Source organism: Trachypithecus francoisi, unplaced genomic scaffold, assembly GCF_009764315.1.
Source record: "Trachypithecus francoisi isolate TF-2019V2 unplaced genomic scaffold, Tfra_2.0 Lachesis_group10, whole genome shotgun sequence".
Lineage (NCBI taxonomy): Eukaryota > Metazoa > Chordata > Mammalia > Primates > Cercopithecidae > Trachypithecus > Trachypithecus francoisi.
In genome coordinates this window covers 70,547,414-70,570,820 of record NW_022681455.1, presented here as the reverse complement: position 1 = coordinate 70,570,820, position 23,407 = coordinate 70,547,414, and the positions used below count along the sequence as shown (strand labels likewise).

At 42.2% G+C, this 23,407-nt stretch overlaps 1 protein-coding gene across 2 annotated transcripts in view; it reads right to left on the bottom strand.

Annotated features, from left to right (window-relative positions):
* Positions 1 to 5,296: 5,296 nt before the first annotated feature.
* The window catches only part of MTO1 (mitochondrial tRNA translation optimization 1), a 43,745-nt gene continuing 25,634 nt past the window's right edge, over positions 5,297 to 23,407 (bottom strand). For both annotated transcript variants that reach the window (XM_033217668.1, XM_033217669.1), the window contains 4 exons: positions 23,093 to 23,264; positions 11,450 to 11,568; positions 8,550 to 8,710; positions 5,297 to 5,825 (listed from right to left, as the gene is read on the bottom strand). In XM_033217668.1, coding sequence (XP_033073559.1) covers positions 5,664 to 5,825; positions 8,550 to 8,710; positions 11,450 to 11,568; positions 23,093 to 23,264 — 614 coding nt within the window. In that variant the 3' untranslated portion in view covers positions 5,297 to 5,663. The remainder of the gene's footprint in view (positions 5,826 to 8,549; positions 8,711 to 11,449; positions 11,569 to 23,092; positions 23,265 to 23,407) is intronic.

The following is a 23,407-nucleotide window of genomic DNA, read 5'->3' as shown; positions in this document are numbered from 1 at the left end:
GCCTGGGTGACAGAGCAAGACTCCGTCTCAAGAAAAAAAAAAAGAAAAAGAAAAATTTCATCTTAGCCGTCTGTAAATGAACACTTCATTGGCATTTAAATATCCAAATTGTTGTGCAACCATCACCATCAACCATCTCCAGAACTCTTTTCATCTTGCAAAACTGAAATTCTGGGCCAGGCGCAGTGGCTCACACCTGTAATCCCAGCACTTTGGGAGGCTGAAGTGGGTGGATCACGAGGTCAGGAGTTTGAGACTAGCCTGGACAACATGTGAAACCTTGTCTCTATTAAAAATACAAAAATTAGCTGGATGTGGTGGCGGGCACCTGTAATCCCAAATACTCGGGAGACTGAGGCAGAAGAATCATTTGAACCCAGGAGGCGGAGGTTGCAGTGAACCAAGATCATACCATTGCACTCCAGCCTGGGTGACGGTGCGAGACTCCATCTCAAAAAAACAAAAACAAAAACAAAACAAAAAAACTGAAATTCTGTACCCACTAAAGAATAATTTCCTGTTTCTCCCTCCCCCATCCCCTGGTAACCATTTTTACTGTCTCTATGAATTCCAGTGCTTCAGGTAACTCTTATAAAGGGAATCATACAGTATTTGTCTTTTTGTGACTGGCTGATTTCACTTAACATAACTTTTTCAAGGTTTATCCATGTTGTAGCAGGTATATGAATTTCCTTCCCTTTTAAGGCTGTATAATATTCCATTGTATGTATATGCCTTATTTTGTTTATCCTTTCATTCATTGGTGGATACTTGGGTTACTTCCAGCTTTTGGCTCTTGTGAATTAATGCTACTTTGAACATGAGTGTACAAATTTTTTTTTTTTTTTTTTTTTTTTGAGACAGAGTCTTGCTCTGTCACCCAGGCTGGAGTGCAGTGACTTGATCTCAGCTCACTTCCATCTCCCAGGTTCAAGTGATTCTCGTGCCTCACTTGCCTGAGTAACTGGGATTACAGGTGCACGCCACCATGCCCAGCTAACTTCTGTATTTTAATAGAGATAGGGTTTCAACATGTTGGTCAGGCTGGTCTCAAACTCCTATTCTCAAGTGATCTGACCATGCTGGCAGATCTGTAATCCCAAAATGCTGGGATTACAGATGTGAACAACTGCATCCGGGCTTTTTTTAAGGCAGGGTCTCGCTCTGTTGCCCAGGCTGGAGTGCAGTGGCATGCTATCAACTCACTGCAGCCTCAAACTCCCCGGCTCAAGTGATTCTCCTGCCTCAGCCCACAAGTTGCTGGAACAACAGGTATGTGCCACCATGCTTGGCTAATTTTTGCATTTTTGGTAAAGATGGGGTTTCACCATGTTGCCTAGGCTGGTCTTGAACTTCTGAGCTGAAGTGATCTACCTGGCCTCCCAAAGTGCTGGGATTACAGGTGTGAGCCACCATGCCTGGCCTGTCACAAATATTTTAATCTCATTTAATTATTCATTTGAGTATTAGTAATACCATTTCTTGCCTTTAGTAGTATTCATTAATCTATTTAAAAAGCACGAGCATCTACAACTGTGATGTTGCTTACATTTGTAAGGCTTATATCTTGTTAAGGTAGACAGATATTAACATTAAGGTAGGGCCAGGCACATGGTGGCTCATGCCTGTAATCTCACCTACACAGAAGGCTGAAGAGGGAGGATTACTTGAGCCCAGGACTTTTGAGACCTCCTGGGCAACATAGTAAGAGCCCATGTCTACAAAAACTTAAAAATTAGCCGTGCATGGTGGTGCACACCTGTAGTCCCAGCTACTTGGAGGGCTGAGGTGGGAGAATAGCTTGAGCCAGGGAGCTTGAGGCTGCAGTGAGCTGTAATCATGCCACTGCATTCCAGCTGGGGTGGCAGAGTGAGATCTTGTCTTTAAATAAAAACATAAAATAAAAACATAAGGTAGAATGAAATAAGTATAATAATAGAAGTATTGTGGAGAGGGAGTGTAAGAAGAACAGTTAATTTTCACTGTGTGAATTCCAGCGTTAAGTGGCTCTTCCAGATCAGAATAAACGCCTACTCTCTGTTGGTGGCTTTCCTGATACTCCCGATCACTTCTTCTGGACAGGGCATTCTTCTAGGAGTTGAAATTTCTGAAGTGGAAAATTTCTGAAGTGGAAAAGCCTCAGCCTCCCAAGTAGCTGGGACTACAGGCTATTCCAGTCTAGGTTGAAACTAAAAAATGACAAAATAGTTTTAAAACCATCAGTAACAAAATTTAAGCTCTTGGCTATAAAGGAACTTCATTTTCAAGGCCATAATGATTTAATTTAGCATAAGTTCGTATCTTCATCCTTCCTCCCCCAGTAATTTTACAAATGCTTAGTGTTTCTTAGCCATTTCTTATTTTTTGGTGTTCCTGTTGAATTGAATTGAAAAAATACCTGGCTCTTTTAACTGCTAGGCAGTCTGGTCTGTGGTGAACAGAGGAAGTCACAAGTACGGCGAGCTTTCATTGGCAGCTGATTATTGTCAGTGACGGGATTTCTATGAAGTAACTATATTGAGTAAAGTTACATTTTTAGCTGATTTCTTCCTAGGGCATCATATTCTGTAGCACTTCTGGCTAGCAGCACCAGAGGGTAGGCTGTTTTGACATATTAAGTGATGTAATTTTGTTTAACATACAAACATTGTGGATTTAAAGAGGTTTCAGGCCAGGTGTGGTGGCTCATGCCTGTAATCCAAGCACTTTGGGAGGCCAAGGCAAGAGGATCACTTGAGGCCAGAAATTCAAGACCAGCCTGAGCAACATAGTGAGACTTCACTCCTACAAAATTTTTTTTTAAAACTTAGCCAGGCATGGTGGCATGTGCCTGTAGTCCCAGCTACTTGGGAGGCTGAGGCATAGGATCACTTAAGCCCAGCAGATCAAGGCTGCAGTGAGCTATGATTGTACCACTGCACTACAGCCTGGGCAACACAGTGAGACCCTGTCTCTAAAAAATAAAGAAGTTCAGGCCAGGCACGGTGGCTCAAGCCTGTAATCCCAGCACTTTGGGAGGCTGAGACGGGCGGATCACGAGGTCAGAAGATCGAGACCATCCTGGCTAACACGGTGAAACCCCATCTCTACTAAAAAAATACAAAAAACTAGCCGGGCAAGGTGGCGGGCACCTGTAGTCCCAGCTACTCGGGAGGCTGAGGCTGGAGAATGGCATAAACCCGGGAGGCGGAGCTTGCAGTGAGCTGAGATCTGGCCACTGGCACTCCAGCCTGGGCAACAGAGCGAGACTCCGTCTCAAAAAAAAAAAAAAAAAGTTCACATCCTAAAGTAAATCATAGAATCTAAAATACATATTTTCCATGAAACATTTTTCAGTGAAGTTACTATTGTAATGGAATAGCATTACAAACCTTCATTACAAAGAAACTTTAAAGTTTCTTTATATGTATAGTGTTACTAGCCCCAAATTGTAGCTGTCAGGAACCTCCCAAAGCATTTGAACTTCCTATTTATTTATTTTTTTGAGACAGAGTCTTACTCTGTCACAGGCTCTGTCTGGCTCACTGCACTCCAGTGCAGAGTCACTTGGCTCACTGCAGCCTCTGCCTCCTGAGTTCAAGTGATTCTTTTGCCTCAGCCTCCCAAGTAGCTGGGACTACAGGCGCATACCAACACACCCAGCTAATTTTTGTACTTTTAGTAGAGATGGGGTTTCACCATGTTAGGCAGGATGATCTCGATCTCCTGACCTCGTGATCTGCCTGCCTCAGCCTCCCAAAGTGCTGGGATTAAAGGCATGAGCCACCGCGCCCGGCTACTTCCCGTTTCTTTAAGATAAATTTTTGTTATATTCTATTCAAAAGGCGCTCCATTCGTTGCTTTTACTCTTGTATTTAATCAGAAAAAAAAGTTTAGAAACAATGAATTTCACTATTTTGCTAAATAGGTAGCACAAAAACACAAAATACCTTCTTTTCTTTTCCTTTTTTCTTTTTGAGACGGAGTCTCACTCTGTCACCCAGGCTGGAGTGCAGTGGCACAATCTCAGCTCACTGCAACCTCTGCCTCCCAGGTTCAAGCGATTCTCCTGCCTCAGCCTCCTGAGTAGCTGGGACTACAGGCTTGTGCCACCACGCCCAGCTCATTTTTGTATTTTTAGTAGAGATGGGGTTTTGCCATGTTGGCCAGGCTGGTCCTGAACTCCTGACTTCAGGTGATCCACCCCCCTCAGCCTCCCAAAGTGCTGGGATTACAGGCATGAGCCGCTGCACGCAGCCTCTTTTCAAAATATATATACAATGTGGTATTGTAATTAATATTGTCTCTGTAATAAGAATTTTGCCCAGGAGTAGCTATGACTAAAAGTTTCCACCTTTTGAAATTACTAAATCAAGTATTAAAAAGAATTCATCATTGCTAAATTATCCAGCATTACAAATACTTTTTACTTGTTACTGATCTCATTGCTTTCTGGAAAGACTAAAATTAGATAAAATAAACCCATGAAAACTAAGCTACATCCAAGTTGCCATATGCAATTACAGTAACAAGATACTTGGTTGCCTCACACCCATAATCAGGCTCAACATACACATCTATAGCCAAAGTGACTTTGGGGGCCTCAGAACTGAGTTCTGAGTACCTGCTTTGGCCTGAAGCTGACATGGGAGTTTCTCCCTAGGTTGACACCAGAGATCCGGGTTGGAATTCCAGAGACAAGCAGGGCTGTCTGGCCCATTTGGCTGTATTCATCCCTTAGTCTATTCAGAATGGTTGAGGTATCTGAGGTATCTGAGTCAAAAGACCCAGCTGATTATCCCACTCTAACCCCTGTGACAGCATACCATCGAAGTACTAGAGAGGAAGAGGGGTACTAGCACTATTCTGTTTTTTCTGTCATTCTGACTTAAAAACAGGGAAACACCACTCACCAGTTACTATGGATCTGTCTTCATTGTTAAGAAATGATGGCCATGACAGTTTCTTAAGAAAATATGTTTATGGTATGATATAAAATCACTAACGTTACTTAATTCTCCCATAACTAGGTCACCAAATAAGTATTCACATTGCGGATAATAGGAAACAATGGTGATTTCCAATCTTTCTATTTTATAGGGCTTTCATTAATGTTCAGAACAATTACCAGTGAGGATTTCCTGAAGTAGTACAGATTTGTGTCAACTTTCACCCTACATTCTATATTTCAATAGTATTAGCTGAATGATTCTGGATAATTTTATATAATCTCAAGTCTTTAGTCTTGAGAATTTAAGGGCTTTGACATTGCTTCCTAGCCTAATATAACCAAGCAAAAGATTACTAACTCTCAAAACAAGTTGAATGATAAGACATTTAATTTGTTAGATTTAACAGGCAAAGTCCCTATGAGTAGGCAAATCTGCATGTTGAGTTTTTTTCCAGGTTTAGTTTTAGGTTCATTCTCTCTTTCTTTGATGAACACTGCACAAAGTTATTGTATTAGAGCTCCTTAAAGAAAGAATACAAATTGTTTACAACTAGTTTTTTCATATACACAAAAAAGCACAATTTTAATTTCTATTCCATTCGTAAATTAATGGCAAACCCACAGTAACCTAATAAAGCTACTTTAACATGTGCTAAATAATTATTTTATCTATACCCTTGTATATTGATCAAATTATTTACATGCTCCTTAAAAATCTTTTATGAATTGAAAGCTATAACTGTCTCTCTTGAAGTCTATCTGCATCACGTAAGCATTGATCAGTCTTGGGTGATTCATTCATAGCTGCCTGTCTTTGTTGAGTGGTCTTCACAAATCTCAGCAGGTTGATGATGGCAGCAGGTGTTACTCCAGGTATACGACTAGCAGCCCCGATCTAAGAATCAATACCACAAGAGAACCATAAGTGAGCTATGCTATGTCAGATCAAATCTATTTTCCTCCAAATAACAATCTGTATAGTTTATACAATATTTTCTTAATTATTATTTTGATGTATTATCAATGTATTACCTCATAAAGTAGATAAAAGAAATATTATTTATGTCATTTTACAAATGGGAAACTGAGGCAGAGAAATGTTAAAATAGCTTGTGTAAGATTACATAACTAATAGATGTTAGAGTATCTACTTTTTCTTCCCATTAAACTAAGAAAAACTGTAATCAAGTTCCTTTCTTCAAATATAGGTCCACAGTCCCTTATTTGAAATTCTTGAGGCCAGTCTGGGCAAAATAGTGGGACTCTGTCTCTACAGAAAATAAAAAAAAAAATTAGGTTAGCATAGTGGTGCACACTTGTAGTACTAGCCACTCAGAAAACAAAGGTGGGAGGATAGCTTGAACCTGGGAGGTTGAGAATGCAGTGAGCTGTGATTACGCCACTGCACTCCAGCCTGGGTGACAGAGTAAGCCCCTCTCTCAAAAAAATAAAATGAAATGAAATCCTTGAGGCCATATGTTTTTACAATAAGATACATATAATCCTTGAGGCTGTACATAACGTAACAGCCTCAATAGTGTGTGGGGCAAGCACCCCACATTTTAAATCCTATTAATACTTCTGCAGTGTATTTTTACAGTGAAAGGTATGAATATTCACTCTGAACAGTATAAAGACCATATAGCCTCATGTGAACTGAACTCAGTTTTGCTACCAAATGAGCTTGTGCAAACTTCTGCCAGAGCCTTTTGTATTACGGAATTGTGGGTAAGGGGTTCTGAACTCCTATGACCAGTGCTGTTCAGCTGAACTTTCTGTGATGATGGAAATCTTCTATAACATGTGCACTGCAATAATGCGGTGTCCAGTATGGTTGCCACTAGTCATATGTGGCTACTGGGCACTCGAAATGTGGCTAGTAAGACTGAAGAGCTAAATTTTACATTTTATTTAATTTTTTCTTTTTCTTTTCTTTTTTTTTTTTTTGAGACAGGGTCTCACTCTGTCACCCAGGCTGGGGTGTAGTGGTACAATCATGACTTGCTGCAGCCTCTACCTCCTGGGCTCAAGTGATCCTCCCACCTCAGCCTCCCAAGTAGCTGGGACTACAGGTGCGTGCCACTGCACCTGGCCTATTTAATTTTAATTAATGTAAATAACCACAATTGGTGAGTGGCTATCATGTTGGGCAGTGTGGCAGTGTGGCAGTGTAGCCTATGATTATCCATACAAACATGACCTGAAATCAATAGGAAAGGACAGAGTTATAAAATTTAAGGCTTATTTTCCTGGTTTCCGTGATGACTGTTGCTAAGAATACCATGTTATATTAATGAAATCACTCCTCCCTGTAAAAATAGTTTTTTTCAAATTTTTCTACAGTCTGTACTTTTGTAATATGCCCCTTTATTTTATGAACCACTACTAAAAAAAAAAAAATGCCCATTACACTGTGACACACCATCAACTTTTGAGATATTAAAGATGCAATTGGCCAGGCACTGTGGCTCAAGCCTGTAATCCCAGGACTTTGAGAGGCCAAGGTGGACGGATCATGAGGTCGGGATATCGAGTCCATCCCGGCCAACATGGTGAAACCCTGTCTCTGCTAAAAATAAAAAATAAAAAAAAATTAGCCAAGTGTGGTGGCACAGGCCTGTAGTCCCAGCTACTTGGGAGGCTGAGGTAGGGGAATCGCTTGAACCCAGGAGGCAGAGGTTGCAGTGAGCCGAGATTGTTCCACTGCATTCCAGCTTGGTGACAGAGTGAGACTCCATTTCAAAAAAAAAAAAAAAAAAAGATGCAATTTTAGAGATGTTAAAATGTGGAGAAAAGTGTATCTCAGAATTAGTAAGTAAAGTTTATCAGTCTTTAAACATTTATTAGAAGCCCAATACTAATTACTATATAGCAAATTAAAGGTTTATTTGTTTATACAAAGGAACATGCATACACCCTTTCACAATCAGTCTGAAGTATGTGGTGGGGGCACTCTTTGGCTCCCCTCTTTCTCCCATTGGTTCCCAAGGCAACATTATGGAACTCCTAGGAAGGACTCCAAGTAGTGACTTGAAAACCACTAATATGAGTTATATTTTAACCTAGTATGTTTTCCTTTAAGCCATACACGTGTACTATCTTGCATAGTTTGCACTGATGCTTTATCACGTGGTTGGGACTAGAGAATAGTTTCAATCAAACCAATTCTTGACTTCCAGTTATTTAATTAAAGTTAAGCTTTATCATCTCTCATACAGACATACCAACATGTCTTAGAAACATAAGAAATGTTTCTTATGTTCTTAGAAACATAAGAAAAAAATTTGAGGTCAAGTTTCTTTTTTTTTTTTTTGAGACAGGGTCTTGCTCTGTTGCCCAGGCTGGAGTGCAGTGGTGTGATCATGGTTCACTGCAGCCTCAGTGTCTTGGGCTCAGGTATCCTCCACCTCAGCCTCCCGAGTAGCTGGCACTGCAGGTGCATGCCACCATGCCCAGCTAATTTTTGTATTTTTGTACAGATGGGGTCTTGCTGTGTTACCCAGGCTAGAAGTTTCTTATTATTAAATAAAACGTCATATAGCCATTGTAACCCCAGGTTTAAAAACGCACTGCATCTTTATCTATAACTTGTTTCTATTCCCCTGCCTATTTTTCTTACCGTCTGCGGACGACTAAAATGTAGTTTTTCTCGAGCTTCATGGGACAAAGACACATCCCTGATAGTCAAATAATCTATGTCTTTTGGCAGCTGGAGAGCTTCATCTTGCTGAACTCCCTTTATTTCTTGTAGCTGATGGAACAATACTGATTCATAAGTGGCTGGTGAACAAAATCGGAATCATGTTATAATACCCAGATTATATTATACTAACAACTTACATTTATGTAGCCTCTTACAATTTATAAAAAGCTTTTGTGTACATCATCTCATTCAACATTCACTTCATGAGATGGGTTGGGTAGGTGTTCCCTTTTACATAGGAGGAAACTGAAGCTAAGATAAATGGAGTGTCTTGCATATTAACTACAACATTCTGTCTAGTAGTTTAGTGCATGTCCTTTTCAAATATCTGGAAAACTAAAAGAATTTGTGGCCAGGCGTGGTGGCTTACACCTGTAATACTAACACTTTTGGAGGCTGAGGCGGGTGGACTGTCTGAGCTCAGGAGATCGAGACCAGCATGAGGAACATGGTGAAACGCCATCTCTACTAAAAATACAAAAAATTAGCTGGGCGTGGTGGCATCCACATGTAATCCCAGCTACTCGGGAGGCTAAGACAGGAGAATCGCTTGAACCCAGGAGGTGGAGAGTGCAGTGAGCCGATATAGTGCTACTGCACTCCAGCCTGGGCAACAGAGCGAGACTCCGTCTCAGGAAAAAAAAAAAAAAAAGAAAAGGCTCACTGCAACTTCCGCCTCCTGGGTGCAAGCAATTCTCCTGCCTCAGCCTCCCGAGTAGCTGGGATTATAGGTGCCCTGCCACCATGCTTGGCTAATTTTTTTGTATTTTTGGTAGAGACGGGGTTTCACCATGTTGGCCAGGTTAGTCTCGAACTCCTGACCTCAGATGATCTGCCCACCTCAGCCTCCCAAAGTGCTGGGATTACAGGCGTGAGCCACTACGCTCAGCTTCAGTATTTTCATAATAAAAATTTTCATTATGGAAAACTTTAAAAAATGCAGAGCAACTACCAAAGACACCTGTGGCTTTGATGGTCTATAAACTCACAAAGAGTATTGTTACAAAGTAAGTCTTTGTCAATGGTAAAGTATTTCAGTATACTGTCAAGGCCAAAGATAGTATTATTTTTCTCATTATTAAAACATTAGGTGGGGAGAGTATAAAAAGGAAGTTCAGAGTTAAAAAATATATATATAAATATATACGCTGGGTGCAGTGGCTCACACCTGTAATCCCAGCACTTTGGGAGGCTGAGGCGGGCGGATCACCTGAGGTCAGGAGTTTGAGACCAGCCTGGCCAATTTGATGAAATCCTGTCTCTACTAAAAATACAAAAATTTGCTGGGCCCGGTGGTGGGGCCCTGGTGGCAGGTGCCTGTAATCTTAGCTACTTGGGAGGCTGAGGCAGGAGAATTGCTTGAACCTGGGAGGTGCAGGTTGCAGTGAGCCAAGATCGCACTATTGCACTCCAACCTGGGCAACAAAAGTGAAACTCCGTCTCAAAAAAAAAAAAAAAAAAACACACACACACACACCACACACACACACACACACACACATATATACACACATATTCATATATATGCACATTTCAAATAAGTGGTACTATGGAGCCCTCCTATAAAAAATATTTATTTTTGGCCAGGCACAGTGGCTCACACCCGTAATCCTGCACTTTGGGAGGCTGAGGCGGACGGATCACCTGAGGCCAGGAGTTCCAGACCGGCCTGGCCAACATGGTGAAACCCTGTGTCCACTAAAAATACAAAAAATTAGCCAGGCGTGGTGGTGCATGCCTGTAATCCCAGCTACTAAGGAGGCTGAGGCAGGAGAATCGCTTGAACCCAGGAGGCAGAGGTTGCAATGAGCCATGATCATGCCACTGCACCCCAGCCTGGGCAACAAGAGGGAAACTCCATCTCAAAAAAAAAAAAAAAAAAAAAAAACACACACACACACACACATATACATTTATTTATAGGAGGACTCTGCAGTACCACTTATTTGAAAGGTGCACATAGATCACCTGAAAAGCATGTTTAAATATAGATTCTCAGTGGGTCTGAGGTGAAGCCTGAGAGTCTGTATTTCCTTTTTTTGTTTTTTTTTGGAGACGGAGTCTGGCTCTGTCACCCAGGCTGCAGTGCAGTGGCACAATCTTGGCTCACTGCAAGCTCCGCCTCCCGGGTTCACGCCATTCTCCTGACTCAGCCTTCCGAGTAGCTGGGACTACAGGCACCCGCCATCACGCCGGCTAATTTTTCTATTTTTAGTAGAGATGGGGTTTCACCGTGTTAGCCAGGATCGTCTCGATCTCCTGATGTTGTGATCCGCCGGCCTCGGCCTCCCAAAGTGCTGGGATTACAGGTGTGAGCCACCGCGCCCGGCCAAGATTCTGTATTTCTAACAAGCTTGCAGGTATTGCAATGCTGTTAGCTCAGGACCACACTTTTGAAGAGCATGGAAGTTAACACTATGCTGGTTCAACAGTAATAATGGATCTGTTGTCTATTCTTTTTTTTTTTTTTTTGAGACGGAGTCTCGCTCTGTCGCCCGGGCTGGAGTGCAGTGGCCGGATCTCAGCTCACTGCAAGCTCCGCCTCCCGGGTTTACGCCATTCTCCTGCCTCAGCCTCCCGAGTAGCTGGGGCTACAGGCGCCACCACCTCGCCCGGCTAGTTTTTTGTATTTTTTAGTAGAGACGGGGTTTCACCGTGTTAGCCAGGAGGGTCTCGATCTCCTGACCTCGTGATCCGCCCGCCTCGGCCTCCCACAGTGCTGGGATGACAGGCTTGAGCCACCGCGCCCGGCCATGTTGTCTATTCTTAATTTGCACAAATGATAAAGGTATGTTAAGTCAAAAATTATTTTCTACCTTCTATTTTCAGTCTTTCAGCCAGCTCTCTACATTTAGTATACTTCTTCAAGGGCTCTGGAACAGCCTTGGCTAATGAATCCATGTCAACTTCCTCATACTTCAGAACATCGAGAGCTCTGCAAATATACGAAAGTTTCATTAATGTAAGGATCCATGTCATATGAGGCAGATCAAGAAAAAGATTCTTTGAAATAATACCAAATCTCGGAATAAATACCAAAAGATTATTTCTCTCTCTTTTTTTTTTGAGATGGAGTCTTGCTCTCTCGCCCAGACTGGAGTACAGTAGTACAATCTTGGCTCACTGTAATCTCCACCTGCTGGGTTCAAGCAATTCTCCTGCCTCAGCCTCCTTAGTAGCTGGGACTATAGGCATGCATCACCATGCCCGGCTAATTTTTTGTATTTTTAGTAGAGGCGGGGTTTCATCAGGCTGGCCAGGCTGGTCTCGAACTCCTGACCTCGTGATCCGCCTGCCTCAGCCTCCCAAAGTGCTGGGTTACAGGTATAAGCCACTGCACACGGCCCCAGAAGATTATTTCTAAGTATAGTGAGCAAATGCAGCAGCATCTGCTAAACAGTAGGACCTCAATAAGACATATTATTTGATTCTCCCCAACTCCTTATCAGAATTAAGTTGCTGGTAAGGGTGGCATGGCTGTAATCCATTTGTCTTTCCTTTCATATAGAATATCATCTCATAACAAGGGTTTCACTGAATTCCTTAAGCATTGGAATGTACTTTACATCTAAGCCATGTTAAGTCCTACAGTCCTGTGAATTAGTCATCCTTTTGCATGCTAGGAACCATGACAGGGATCTCCTGCTTTCTTTTACAGAACTCCCTAAGGAAGAACAAGAGGCCATTATGAGTATGTTTTAAGTCTCTGCAAAATAAACTGATAAAAATGATATAGGGGTTCATAAGTCTTTTTCTTTTCTTTCTCTTTTTTTTTTTCTTGTAGCGACAGAGTTTTGTCATGCTGCCCGGGCGATCTGCCTACCTCGGCCTCCCAAAGTGCCAGGATTACATGAGTGGGCTACTGTGCTTGGATGGTTCATAAATATTCTGTCTGATATATTTTTTTTTCTCCTAATTTGGTATAATCTACATGTCAACTTTTACCACATAGAAATTTTTGATAGTCACTTCTCAGTTCTACTTCTACTACCCACTCTGGATGGGCTAAAGCCTCCATGGCCAATGCCTTACCTTTCCTTGGGAGAGGACAGCAATGTATGCAGATAGTGGGGATAATCACTAAAATTCCCAGGCAACTTACCTAGGCCAACAAAAGAACATGCCTAAGTATTAATGTACATAGATCCAGTGAGATTTCCAATAACTTAATTCATTGGCACTTGTTGAGATCAAACTAGTGAGCAAAACTTCAGCTATGTTTAGTCTTCAGAAGTGCTGGTGCTCCTATGACCACTTTAATCCCTTTTATACTGATCTCAGGTCTCCCCTCTTGATATTACAAAGCCCCCACCCCCAACTTGACCCAGACCCTCTCCTAAAATGGACCTAGCTAGGTCACTTATTGCTCTGTTAATTATTACTTACTTCACTTACATATGCCTTTATTTTGTTGTAATTTATTTAAAAGGTTATTGCCATGGCATTTTTTTTTTTAGAAATAGAAAATTTCATCTTAAAATTTATATGGAATCACAAGGGACCCCAAATAATCAAAACAATTTTGAAAAAATAACATGGTTAGAGGCCTTACACTTCCTGATTTCAAACATATTACAAAGCTACAGTAATTAAAACAGCATGGTACTGGCACAAAGACAGATACATAGACCAGTGGAATAGAAAACCCAGAAACAGAAAATTGGCTAGCCATATATAGAAAGCTGAAACTGAATCCCTTCCTTACACTTTATACACAAATTAATTCAAGATGGATTAAAGACTTAAATGTTAGACCTAAAACCATAAAAACCCTAGAAGAAAACCTAGGCAATACCATTCAGGACATAGGCATGGGCAAGGACTTCATGACTAAAATTCCAAAAGCAATGGCACAAAAGCCAAAATTGACAAATGGGATCTAATTAAATTACAGCTTCTGCACAGCAAAATAAACTACCATCAGAGTGAACAGGCAACCTACAGAATGGGAGAAAATTTTTACAATCTACCCATCTGAAAAAGGGCTAATATCTAGAATCTACAAAGAACTTAAACAAATTTACAAGAAAAAAAATCAAACATTCCCATCAAGAAGTGGGCAAAGGATATGAACAGACACTTCTCAAAAGAAGACATGCAGCCAACAGACACATGAAAAAATGCTCATCATCACTGGCCATCAGAGAAATGCAAATCAAAACCACAATGAGATACCATCTCACACCAGTTAGAATGGCGATTATTAAAAAGTCAGGAAACAACAGGTGCTGGAGAGGATGTGGAGAAATAGGAACACTTTCACACTGTTGGTGGGACTGTAAACTAGTTCAATCATTGTGGAAAACAGCGTGGTGATTCCTCAAGAATCTAGAATTAGAAATACCATTTGACCCAGCCATCCCATTACTGGGTATATACCCAAAGGATTATAAATCATGCTGCTATAAAGACACATGCATACATATGTTTACTGCAGCACTATTCACAATAGCAAAGACTTGGAACCAACCCAAATGTCCATCAATGATAGACTGGATTAAGAAAATGTGGCACATATACACCATGGAATACTATGCAGCCATAAAAAAGGATGAGTTCATGAACTCCCTTTGTAGGGACATGGATGGAGCTGGAAACCATCACTCTGAGCAAACTATCGCAAGGACAGAAAACTAAACACCGCGCATTCTCACTCATAGGTGGGAAGTGAACAATGAGAACACTTGGACACAGGGTGGGGAGCATCACACACCGGGGCCTGTTGTGGAGTGGGGGGAGTGGAGAGGGATAGCATTAGGAGATATACCTAATGTAAATGTCAAGTTAACGGGTGCAGCACACCAACATGGCACAAGTATACATATGTAACAAACCTGCATGTTGTGCACATGTACCCTAGAACTTAAAATAATTAAAAAAAAAAAAGAAAGAAAGAAAACCCAGAAATAAACCCTCACTATATAATCAAATGATTTTGACAAGCATACCAAGACCACCCAATGGGGGAAGAACAGTCTCTTCAACAAATAATGTTGAGAAAGCTGGATATCCAAATAGCAAAAGAATGAAGTTGGATCCTTACCTTATGTCATATATAAAAATCAATACCATATGGATTAAAGACCTAAGGAAAGGCCTTAAGCTATAAAACTTCTAGAAGAAAACATACAGGGCTGGGCGCGGTGGCTCACGCCTGTAATCCCAGCACTTTGGGAGGCCGAGGCGGGCAGATCACGAGGTCAGGAGATCAAGACCATCCTGGCTAACACTGTGAAACCCTGTCTCTATAAAAATACAAAAAAATTAGCCGGGCGTGGTGGCGGCGCCTGTAGTCCCAGCTGCTTGGGAAGCTGAGGCAGGAGAATGGCGGGAACCCGGGAGGCAGAGCTTGCAGTGAGCCGAGATCGCACCATTGTACTCCAGCTTCGGGGACAGAGCGAGACTCCGTCTCAAAAAAAAAAAAAAAGAAAACATACAGGAAAAGCTTCATGACATTAGCTTTGCCAGTGATTTCTTGGTTGACACCAAAAGCAAAAGTAGACAAATGGAACTACATCCAATTTCGTGTTTTTTTGTTTTGTTTTGTTTTGTTTTAGACAGAGTCTTGCTCTGTCACCCAGGCTGGAGTGCAGTGGCATGATCTCTGTTCAACGCAACCTCCATCTCCCAGGTTCAAGCGATTCTCGTGCTTCAGCCCCCTCAGCAGCTGGGACTACAGACATGTGCCACCATGTGTGGCTAATTTGTTTTTTTCGTTTTTTGTGTTTTTTTTTTTTTGTATTTTTAGTAGAGATGGGGTTTCGCCATACTGGCCAGGCTGGTCTCAAACTCCTGACCTCTGGTGATCTGCTTGCCTCAGCCTCCCAAGTGCTGGAATTACAGGCACAAGCTACCGTGCCCAGCCTACATTAAATTTTTAAAAAATGTACATCAAAGGACAAAAACAACAGAGTGAAAACACAATCCACAGAATGAGAGAAAATACTTGCAAATCATATATCTGAAATGGGGTTAATATCCAGGATACATAAAGAACTACAATTCAACTATAAAAAAATCTGGCGAGGCATAGTGACTACGTCTGTAATCCTAGTGCTTTGGGAGGTCGAGGTGAGAGAGTTAATTGTGGCCAGGAGTTCAAGACCAACCTTGGCAACACAGCAAGATCCTGTCTCTACAAGAAATAAAAATCTAGCTGGATGTGGTGGTGTGCACCTGTAGTCCTAGCTACTTGGGAGGCTGAGGTGGGAGGATCACCTGAGTCCTGGAGCTTAAGGCTGCAGTGAGCTATGATTGTACCACTGCACTCTACCCTGGGTGATAGAGGGAGACCCTGTCTCTAGGAAAAAAAAACTAAACTGATTTAAAAAATGGGCAAATAATTTGAATAGATACTTCTCCATTGATATAAAAACAGCTAACAAGCACATGAAAAGATGCTCAACATCCACTAATCATCAGAGAAATAAAATCAAAGCCACAATGAAATATCACCTCATATCCATTAGGGTGACTACTATCAAAAAACAGAAGATGACAACTGTTGGTGAGTATGTGGAGAAATGAGAAATCTTGTGCACTGTTAAAGGGATTGTAAAATGATGTGATCACAATGGAAAACAGGTCCTCAAAAAATTAAAACTAGAACTACTGCCAGGTGTGGTGGTGTGAGCCTGTAGTCCCAGCTACTCTGGAGGCTGAGGCGGGAGGATAGCTTGAGCCCAGGAGTTCTGGGATGTAGTGTGCTACGCCAATTGGGTGTCCACACTAAGTTCAGCATCAATATGGTGACCTCTCAGGAGCGAGGGATTACCAGGTTGCCTAGGAAGGGGTGAGCCAGCCCAGGTCAGCCAAAATTCCTGTGCTGATTAGCAGTGGGATCTGTGCCTGTGAAAAGCTACTGCACTCTAGCCTGGGCAACATAGTGAGACTCTGTCTCTGAAAAAAAAAAGAAAAAGGCCGGGCGCGGTGGCTCAAGCCTGTAATCCCAGCACTTTGGGAGGCCGAGACGGGCGAATCACGAGGTCAGGAGATCGAAACCATCCTGGCTAATACGGTGAAACCCCATCTCTACTTAAAAATACAAAAAACTAGCCGGGCGACGAGGCAGGCGCCTGTAGTCCCAGCTACTCGGGAGGCTGAGGCAGGAGAATGGCGTAAACCCGGGAGGCGGAGCTTGCAGTGAGCTGAGATCCGGCCACTGCACTCCAGTCTGGGTGGCAGAGCAAGACTCCGTCTCAAAAAAAAAAAAAAAAAAGAAAAAAAAACCCCCACCTAGAACTACCATACGATGCTGCAATTCCACTTCTGGGTATACATTCAAAAAAACTGAAAGCAGGGGTCAGGTGTGTGGTGGGTCATGCCTGTAATCCCAGCACTTTGGGAGGCCAAGGCAGGTGGTCAGGAGTTCGAGACCAGCCTAGCCAACATGGCAAAACCCCATCTTTACTAAAAATACAAAAAGTAGCCAGGTATGGTGGTGGGTGCCTGTAATCCCAGCTACTTGGGAGGCTGAGGCACAAGAATAGCTTGAACCCGGGGACGAAGGTTGCAGTGAGCAGAAAATGCACCACTCCAACCTAAGTGACAGAGTGAGACTGTCTCAAAAAAAAAAAAAAAAATTGAAAGCAGGGTCTTGAAGATATCTTTGTATACCATGTTTATAGCAGCACTAACATGTATATGAACATTTACATTTACAATAAGGTGAAAGCAACTCGAATGTCCATCAACAGATGAATGGATAAACACAATGTGGTATATACATAAACTGATTTAAAAAATGGGCAAAAAAATGGATATGATAAAAAAAAAAAGGAATATCATTCAACCTTAAAAAGGAAGAAAATCCTGTGATGTTACAAGGTAGATGAACCTTGAGGACATTTATTATTATTATTATTGAGAATGGGTCTTGCTCTGTCACGCCGGCTGGAGGGCACTGGCACAAACACAGCTTATTGCAGCTCAACTTCCTGGACTCAAGGGATCCTCCCACCTCAGCCTCTCAAATAGCTGGGAAAACATGTGTGCACCACCATGCCAGCTAATTTTTTGATATTTTTTGTAGAGGTAGGGACCCACTATGTTCTCAACCTTATCTCAAACTCCTGGGCTCAAGGGATCCTCCCACCTTAGCCTCCCAAAGTGCTAGGATTCCAGGCATGAGCCACCATGCCTGATCTAGAGGACATTATGTTACATGAAATACGCCAGTCACAAAAACACATACTGTATGAGTCTTTGAGTCTTTTTTTTTTTTTTTTGAGAGAAGCCTTGCTCTTGTCCCCCAGGTTTGAGTGAAATGGCTTGATCTCTGCTCACTGCAACCTCCGCTTCCTGGGTACAAACGATTCTCCTGCCTCTGCCTCCCAAGTAGCTGGGATTAAGGTGTCTGCCACCATGCCTGGCTAATTTTTGTATTTTTTAGTAGAGACGGGGTTTCACCATGTTGGCCAGGCTGGTCTCAAACTCCTGACCTTAGGTGATCCGCCCGCCTCAGCTTCCCAAAGTGCTGGAATTACAGGCATGAGCCACCGGGCCCGACCACATACTGTATGATTCTACTTCTGAGTTATCTAAAGTAGCCAAATCCATAGAAACAGAGTAGAATGGGGTTACCAGGGGCTAGGGGAAGGAGAGAAAGGGGGAGTTATTGTCTAATGGGTATAGTATTTGAGTTTTGCAAGATGAAAAAGTCCTGGAGATCTATTTTGCAACCATCTAAATATACTTAAACTACTGAAATGTACACTTACAAATAGTTAAGATGGTAATTATGTTCTTCTTTTTTGGGGGGATTATGTCTGTAACCCCAGCACTTTGGGAGTCTGTAACCCCCAGCACTAGGAGGATCACTTGAGCCCCAGAATTCGAGATAGTTTTAAAATAATCTGTTCACAAGGCTTTGAGCTATTCTCAACTCCAAACTTCAAGACCTGCTTTGAATCAGGCCTAAGCCTCAGAGTACAGAGCTCTGGCAAAGAATGGGTAAGTTAGCATACTTCAACAAAGCCAGGAGGGAATTTCTGAGCTACCTACGACATCAACACATTTCCCTGTAATCCTGACGGGAAATGTGTGTATATGTATTATGCATAGGTGCACATGTACATGCATTTGTGTATCTCTTCTGTTAAATGCCTGTTCAGAGTCAGGTTCAACTGGTCAGTGCTTACTACATAGTCTGGCATGTATGCAGCAAGTGTATTTTTAACTAGATTTTAAAATCTTTTAAGGTTTATATGTCTGGGCATTGATCAAGTGAGTTCATTAAGAAAGGCTAAGGCCGGCACAGTGGCTCACACCTGTAATTCCAGCACTTTGGGAGGCCAAGACAGGCAGATCACGAGGTAAGGAGATTGAGACCATCCTGGCTAACACGGTGAAACCCTGTCTCTACTAAAAATACAAACAAAAATTAGTCAGGCGTGGTGGCAAAGGCCTCTAGTCTCAGTTACTCGGGAGGCTGAGGCAGGAGAATCACTTGAACCCAGGAGGCAGAGGTTGTAGTGAGCCAAGATCGCGCCACTGCACTCCAGCCTGGGTGACAGAGGGAGACTCTGTTTCAAAAAAAAAAAAGTCTAAGGGGTAGACTGCAAATATTCTCAAATCAAATACGTAGACTGATTCCTCCTGAAGGGAAATATGCCTGAATTAAAAAGGAATCTGGCCAAATTACCTTTTTAAACTTACCTTTTTAAAAAAAATCCATCTAAACAAAATGGCTACTCTTGGGATTGGTATGGTAAAAACATAGGTGATATGTTTTCTTTGTTCATCATTTTATTAATCAGTTAGATCTGAGACTGTTGAAAACGATCACTTCCCACACTCTCAGTATTCCTTAATACACATTAGTCACATTCAATGCAAGTTCCTATTATATGAATTAGTAAAATATTTGTTATAAAAGAAAACATAGTGTTATATAAATTCTTTTTTTTTTTTTTGATACAGAGACTCACTGTGTTACACAGGCTGGAGTGCAGTGTTGTGATTTCGGCTCACTCCAACTTCTGCCTTCTAAGTTTAAGTGATTCTCCACCCTCAGCCTCCTGAATAGCTGGGATTACAGGTGTGCTTCACCACGCCCGGCTAATTTTTGTATTTTTAGTAGACACAGGGTTTTGCCATGTCTTGATTTCTGGCCTCAAGTGATCCGCTCCCAAAGTGCTGGGATTACAGGCATGAGCCACTATGCCTGGCCTGTGTTATAAATTCTTTGTCCAACTTTTGAAATACTGTGAACCTTCCTAAATTTAAACAAATGAATAAACAGCTGGAGAAATGAGTCAATTTTAAACTGCTTACACTACAACCATTTCCTGGTGCCAGTTAGCTGGTAAACAAATATATCCACTGCTATAGTCTGAATGTTGGTGGTATCCCCCACTTAAATTCATATGTTGGAATTTAATACTCAATATGATAGTTTTTAGAGGTGGGGCCCTTAGGAGGTGATTAGGGCATGAAGGTTCTGGTGCTCATAAGTGGGATTAGTGCCCCTGTAAAAGAGGGGAGCTTTTTGCCCTTTTGCCATGTGAGAACACAGCAAGAAGGCACCATCTTGGAAGTAAACAGCAAGCCCTCACCAGACACTTAATCGGCTGGTGCCTTGATCTTGAACTTCACAGTCTCCAAAACTGTCAGCAATAAATTACTGTTTATAAATTATCCAGTCTAAGGTGTTTTGTTATAGCAGTCTGAATGGAGAAAGATATCCACCATCCTTATTTGTGAATGAGGCTGTCATTTCTATGAATGAGATCCCCTGATATGGAGGATGATTATGCAAATTCTTCAAAACCTGCTGTTACTATTATTAAAAAACCCTCATGAAAATAAAAACTTGGGTGGTTGGGTGCGGTGGCTCAAGCCTGTAATCCCAGCACTTTGGGAGGCCGAGACGGGCGGATCACGAGGTCAGGAGATCGAGACCATCCTGGCTAACACGGTGAAACCCCGTCTCTACTAAAAAATACAAAAAACTAGCCGGGCGAGGTGGCGGGCGCCTATAGTCCCAGCTACTCGGGAGGCTGAGGCAGGAGAATGGCATAAACCCGGGAGGCAGAGCTTGCAGTGAGCTGACATCCAGCCACTGCACTCCAGCCTGGGCGACAGAGCGAGACTCCGTCTGAAAAAAAAAAAAAAAGAAAGAAAGAAAATAAAAACTTGGGCCAGGCATGGTGGTTCACGCCTATAATCCCAGCACTTTGGGAGGCCAAGGCAGGTGGATCGCTTGAGGTCAGGAGTTCGAGACCAGCCTGGCCAACATGGTGAAACCCTGTCTCTATTAAAAATACAAAAATTAGCCAGGTGTGGTGGTGCATGCCTGTAATCCTAGCTACTCAGGAGGCTGAGGCAGGAGAATTGCTCGAATCTGGGAGGTGGAGGTTGCGGTGAGCCGAGATCATGCCATTGCACTCCTGACAGAGTAAGACTCCATCTCAAAAAAAAAAAAAATTAGCCAGATGTGGTGGCAGGCGCCTGTAATCCCAATTACTTGGGAGGCTGAGGCAGGAGAATCGCATGAACCTGGGAGACAGAGGTTGCAGTGAGCCAAGATCGTGCCACTGCACTCCAGCCTGGGTGACAGAGAGAGACTCCATCTCAAAAAAAAAAAAAAAAGACACTGAAAACTCAGGAACAGAAGTTAGAAAAGATAAAACACCCTGATGAAATGAAATCCAAACAAGGACATATGCCAGACTGCAATTAAGGAAGGAACACTTGGAAAGATTAGAGATAATGAAGAACAGAATTAAAATGTTGTATCTTTAAGTCAAAAAAAAAAAAAAAAGGAAAATTGGGATTTAAAAAGGGGGAAAATATACTGGAGACACAGCTCCATGATCAATGCCACCATAATGTGCATAATGTACTTCTAAGCTGCAATGATTGTAGATTTATGCCTTCTGGGGCTCTTCTCTCATTCTAATTAAATTTTTTCAAATAGGAAAAATCAATGGTAAAATACATAGATTTTGAATTATGTAAGATCCTTAAGAATATACCTCTGGAGCAAAAATGCTCTATATTAATATCTTTTAGACTCAGAGGCCATATAACTAGAATGATGGACAGAAAAGGACAAAAAACCCTAAGATGTAGCAAAGGACTCTTCAAGTCAGTCCACAGAATTTATAACACTGCTTTATTCATCAAAGGAGTTTCCGCCCAATGCGGTGGCTCACACCTATGATCCCAGCACTTTGGGAGGCCGAGGCAGAGGGATCACCTGAGGTTGGGAGTTCGTGACCAGCCTGACCAACATGGAGAAAGCCCGTCTCTACTAAAAATACAAAATTAGCCGAGCGTGGTAGCCCGTGCCTATAATCCCAGCTACTTGGGAGGCTGAGGCAGGAGAATCGCTTGAACCCAGAAGCTGGGAGGTTGTGGTGAGCTGAGATTGCACCATTGCACTCCAGCCTGGGCAATGAGAGTGAAACTCTGTCTCAAAAAAAAAAAAAAAAAAAAAAACTAAAAACAAAGGAGTTTCCTTGCTATAGCTCATGGACAAGATGAGATCATTCCACATTGCTCCAACCTAGAAAAGAAAGCAGATAACTATTTTTCTTGGTTTGAGCCTTCTAAATCTTATGAAAGCCAAAAGAACTCAATGGGAGCTACAGTGAAATCATATAAAAAATAAAAATAATAGGCCGGGCGCGGTGGCTCAAGCCTGTAATCCCAGCACTTTGGGAGGCCGAGACGGGCGGATCACGAGGTCAGGAGATCGAGACCATCCTGGCTAACACGGTGAAACCCCGTCTCTACTAAAAATACAAAAACTAGCCGGGCGACGTGGCGGGCGCCTGTAGTCCCAGCTACTCGGGAGGCTGAGGCAGGAGAATAGCGTAAACCCGGGAGGCGGAGCTTGCAGTGAGCTGAGAACCGGCCACTGCACTCCAGCCTGGGCGACAGAGCGAGACTCTGCCTCAAAAAAAAAAATAAATAAATAAATAAATAAAAATAAAAATAATAATTTAGAATATATATATATATATGATTCTATATATATGTAATTTTTTCTTTTCTTTGAGACAGGGTCTCACCCTGTCACCCAGGCTGGAGTGCAGAGGCACCATCTTGGCTTACTACAACCTCTGCCTCCTAGGTTCAAGTGATTCTCCTGCCTCAACCTCCCAAGTAGCTGGGATTATAGGCATGTGCTACCACACCCAGCTAATGCTTGTATTTTTAGCAGAGATGGGATTTCACCATGTTGGCCAGGCGGGTCTCTAACTCCTGACCTCAAGTGATCTGACTGCCTTGGCCTCCCAAAATGCTGGGATTATAGGTGTGAGCCACTGCATCCAGCCATATATTTTTTAGTACTTAGAAAACAGATGAGTTACAGCTAACGGATTTTGAAAAGAAGCCAAAAACAAGCTACATTCATTTGAAATGTGTAGTAGGAACACATCAGTAATGTCTCTCTGAAATGACCTTATTTTTCTATGAAAAGTGAGAAAGGTCTATATTAAAAATGATACCTGACAGGCAGACTTCTACTAGTACTTATAGAAACCTCTGGGATTAAGTTCTTCCATTTAGAGCTCGAAAACTCAATAAATTTCAACACAGAAATGCCTTCTTCTAAAGAAGACTTCATCCAACAAGCTCTTTCATATCGTTGTTGGGACACACAGCCAGCGTCTTTATACCCTAGGGAAGGGAGAAAGAGAACATAATGAGAAGTGTGGTTTTTAAAGTAAATTTTTTTGTAGGGACAGGGTCTCACTATGTTGCCCAGGCTGGTCTTAAACTCCTGGCCTCAAGTGATCCTCTTGCCCTGGTCTCCCAAATTG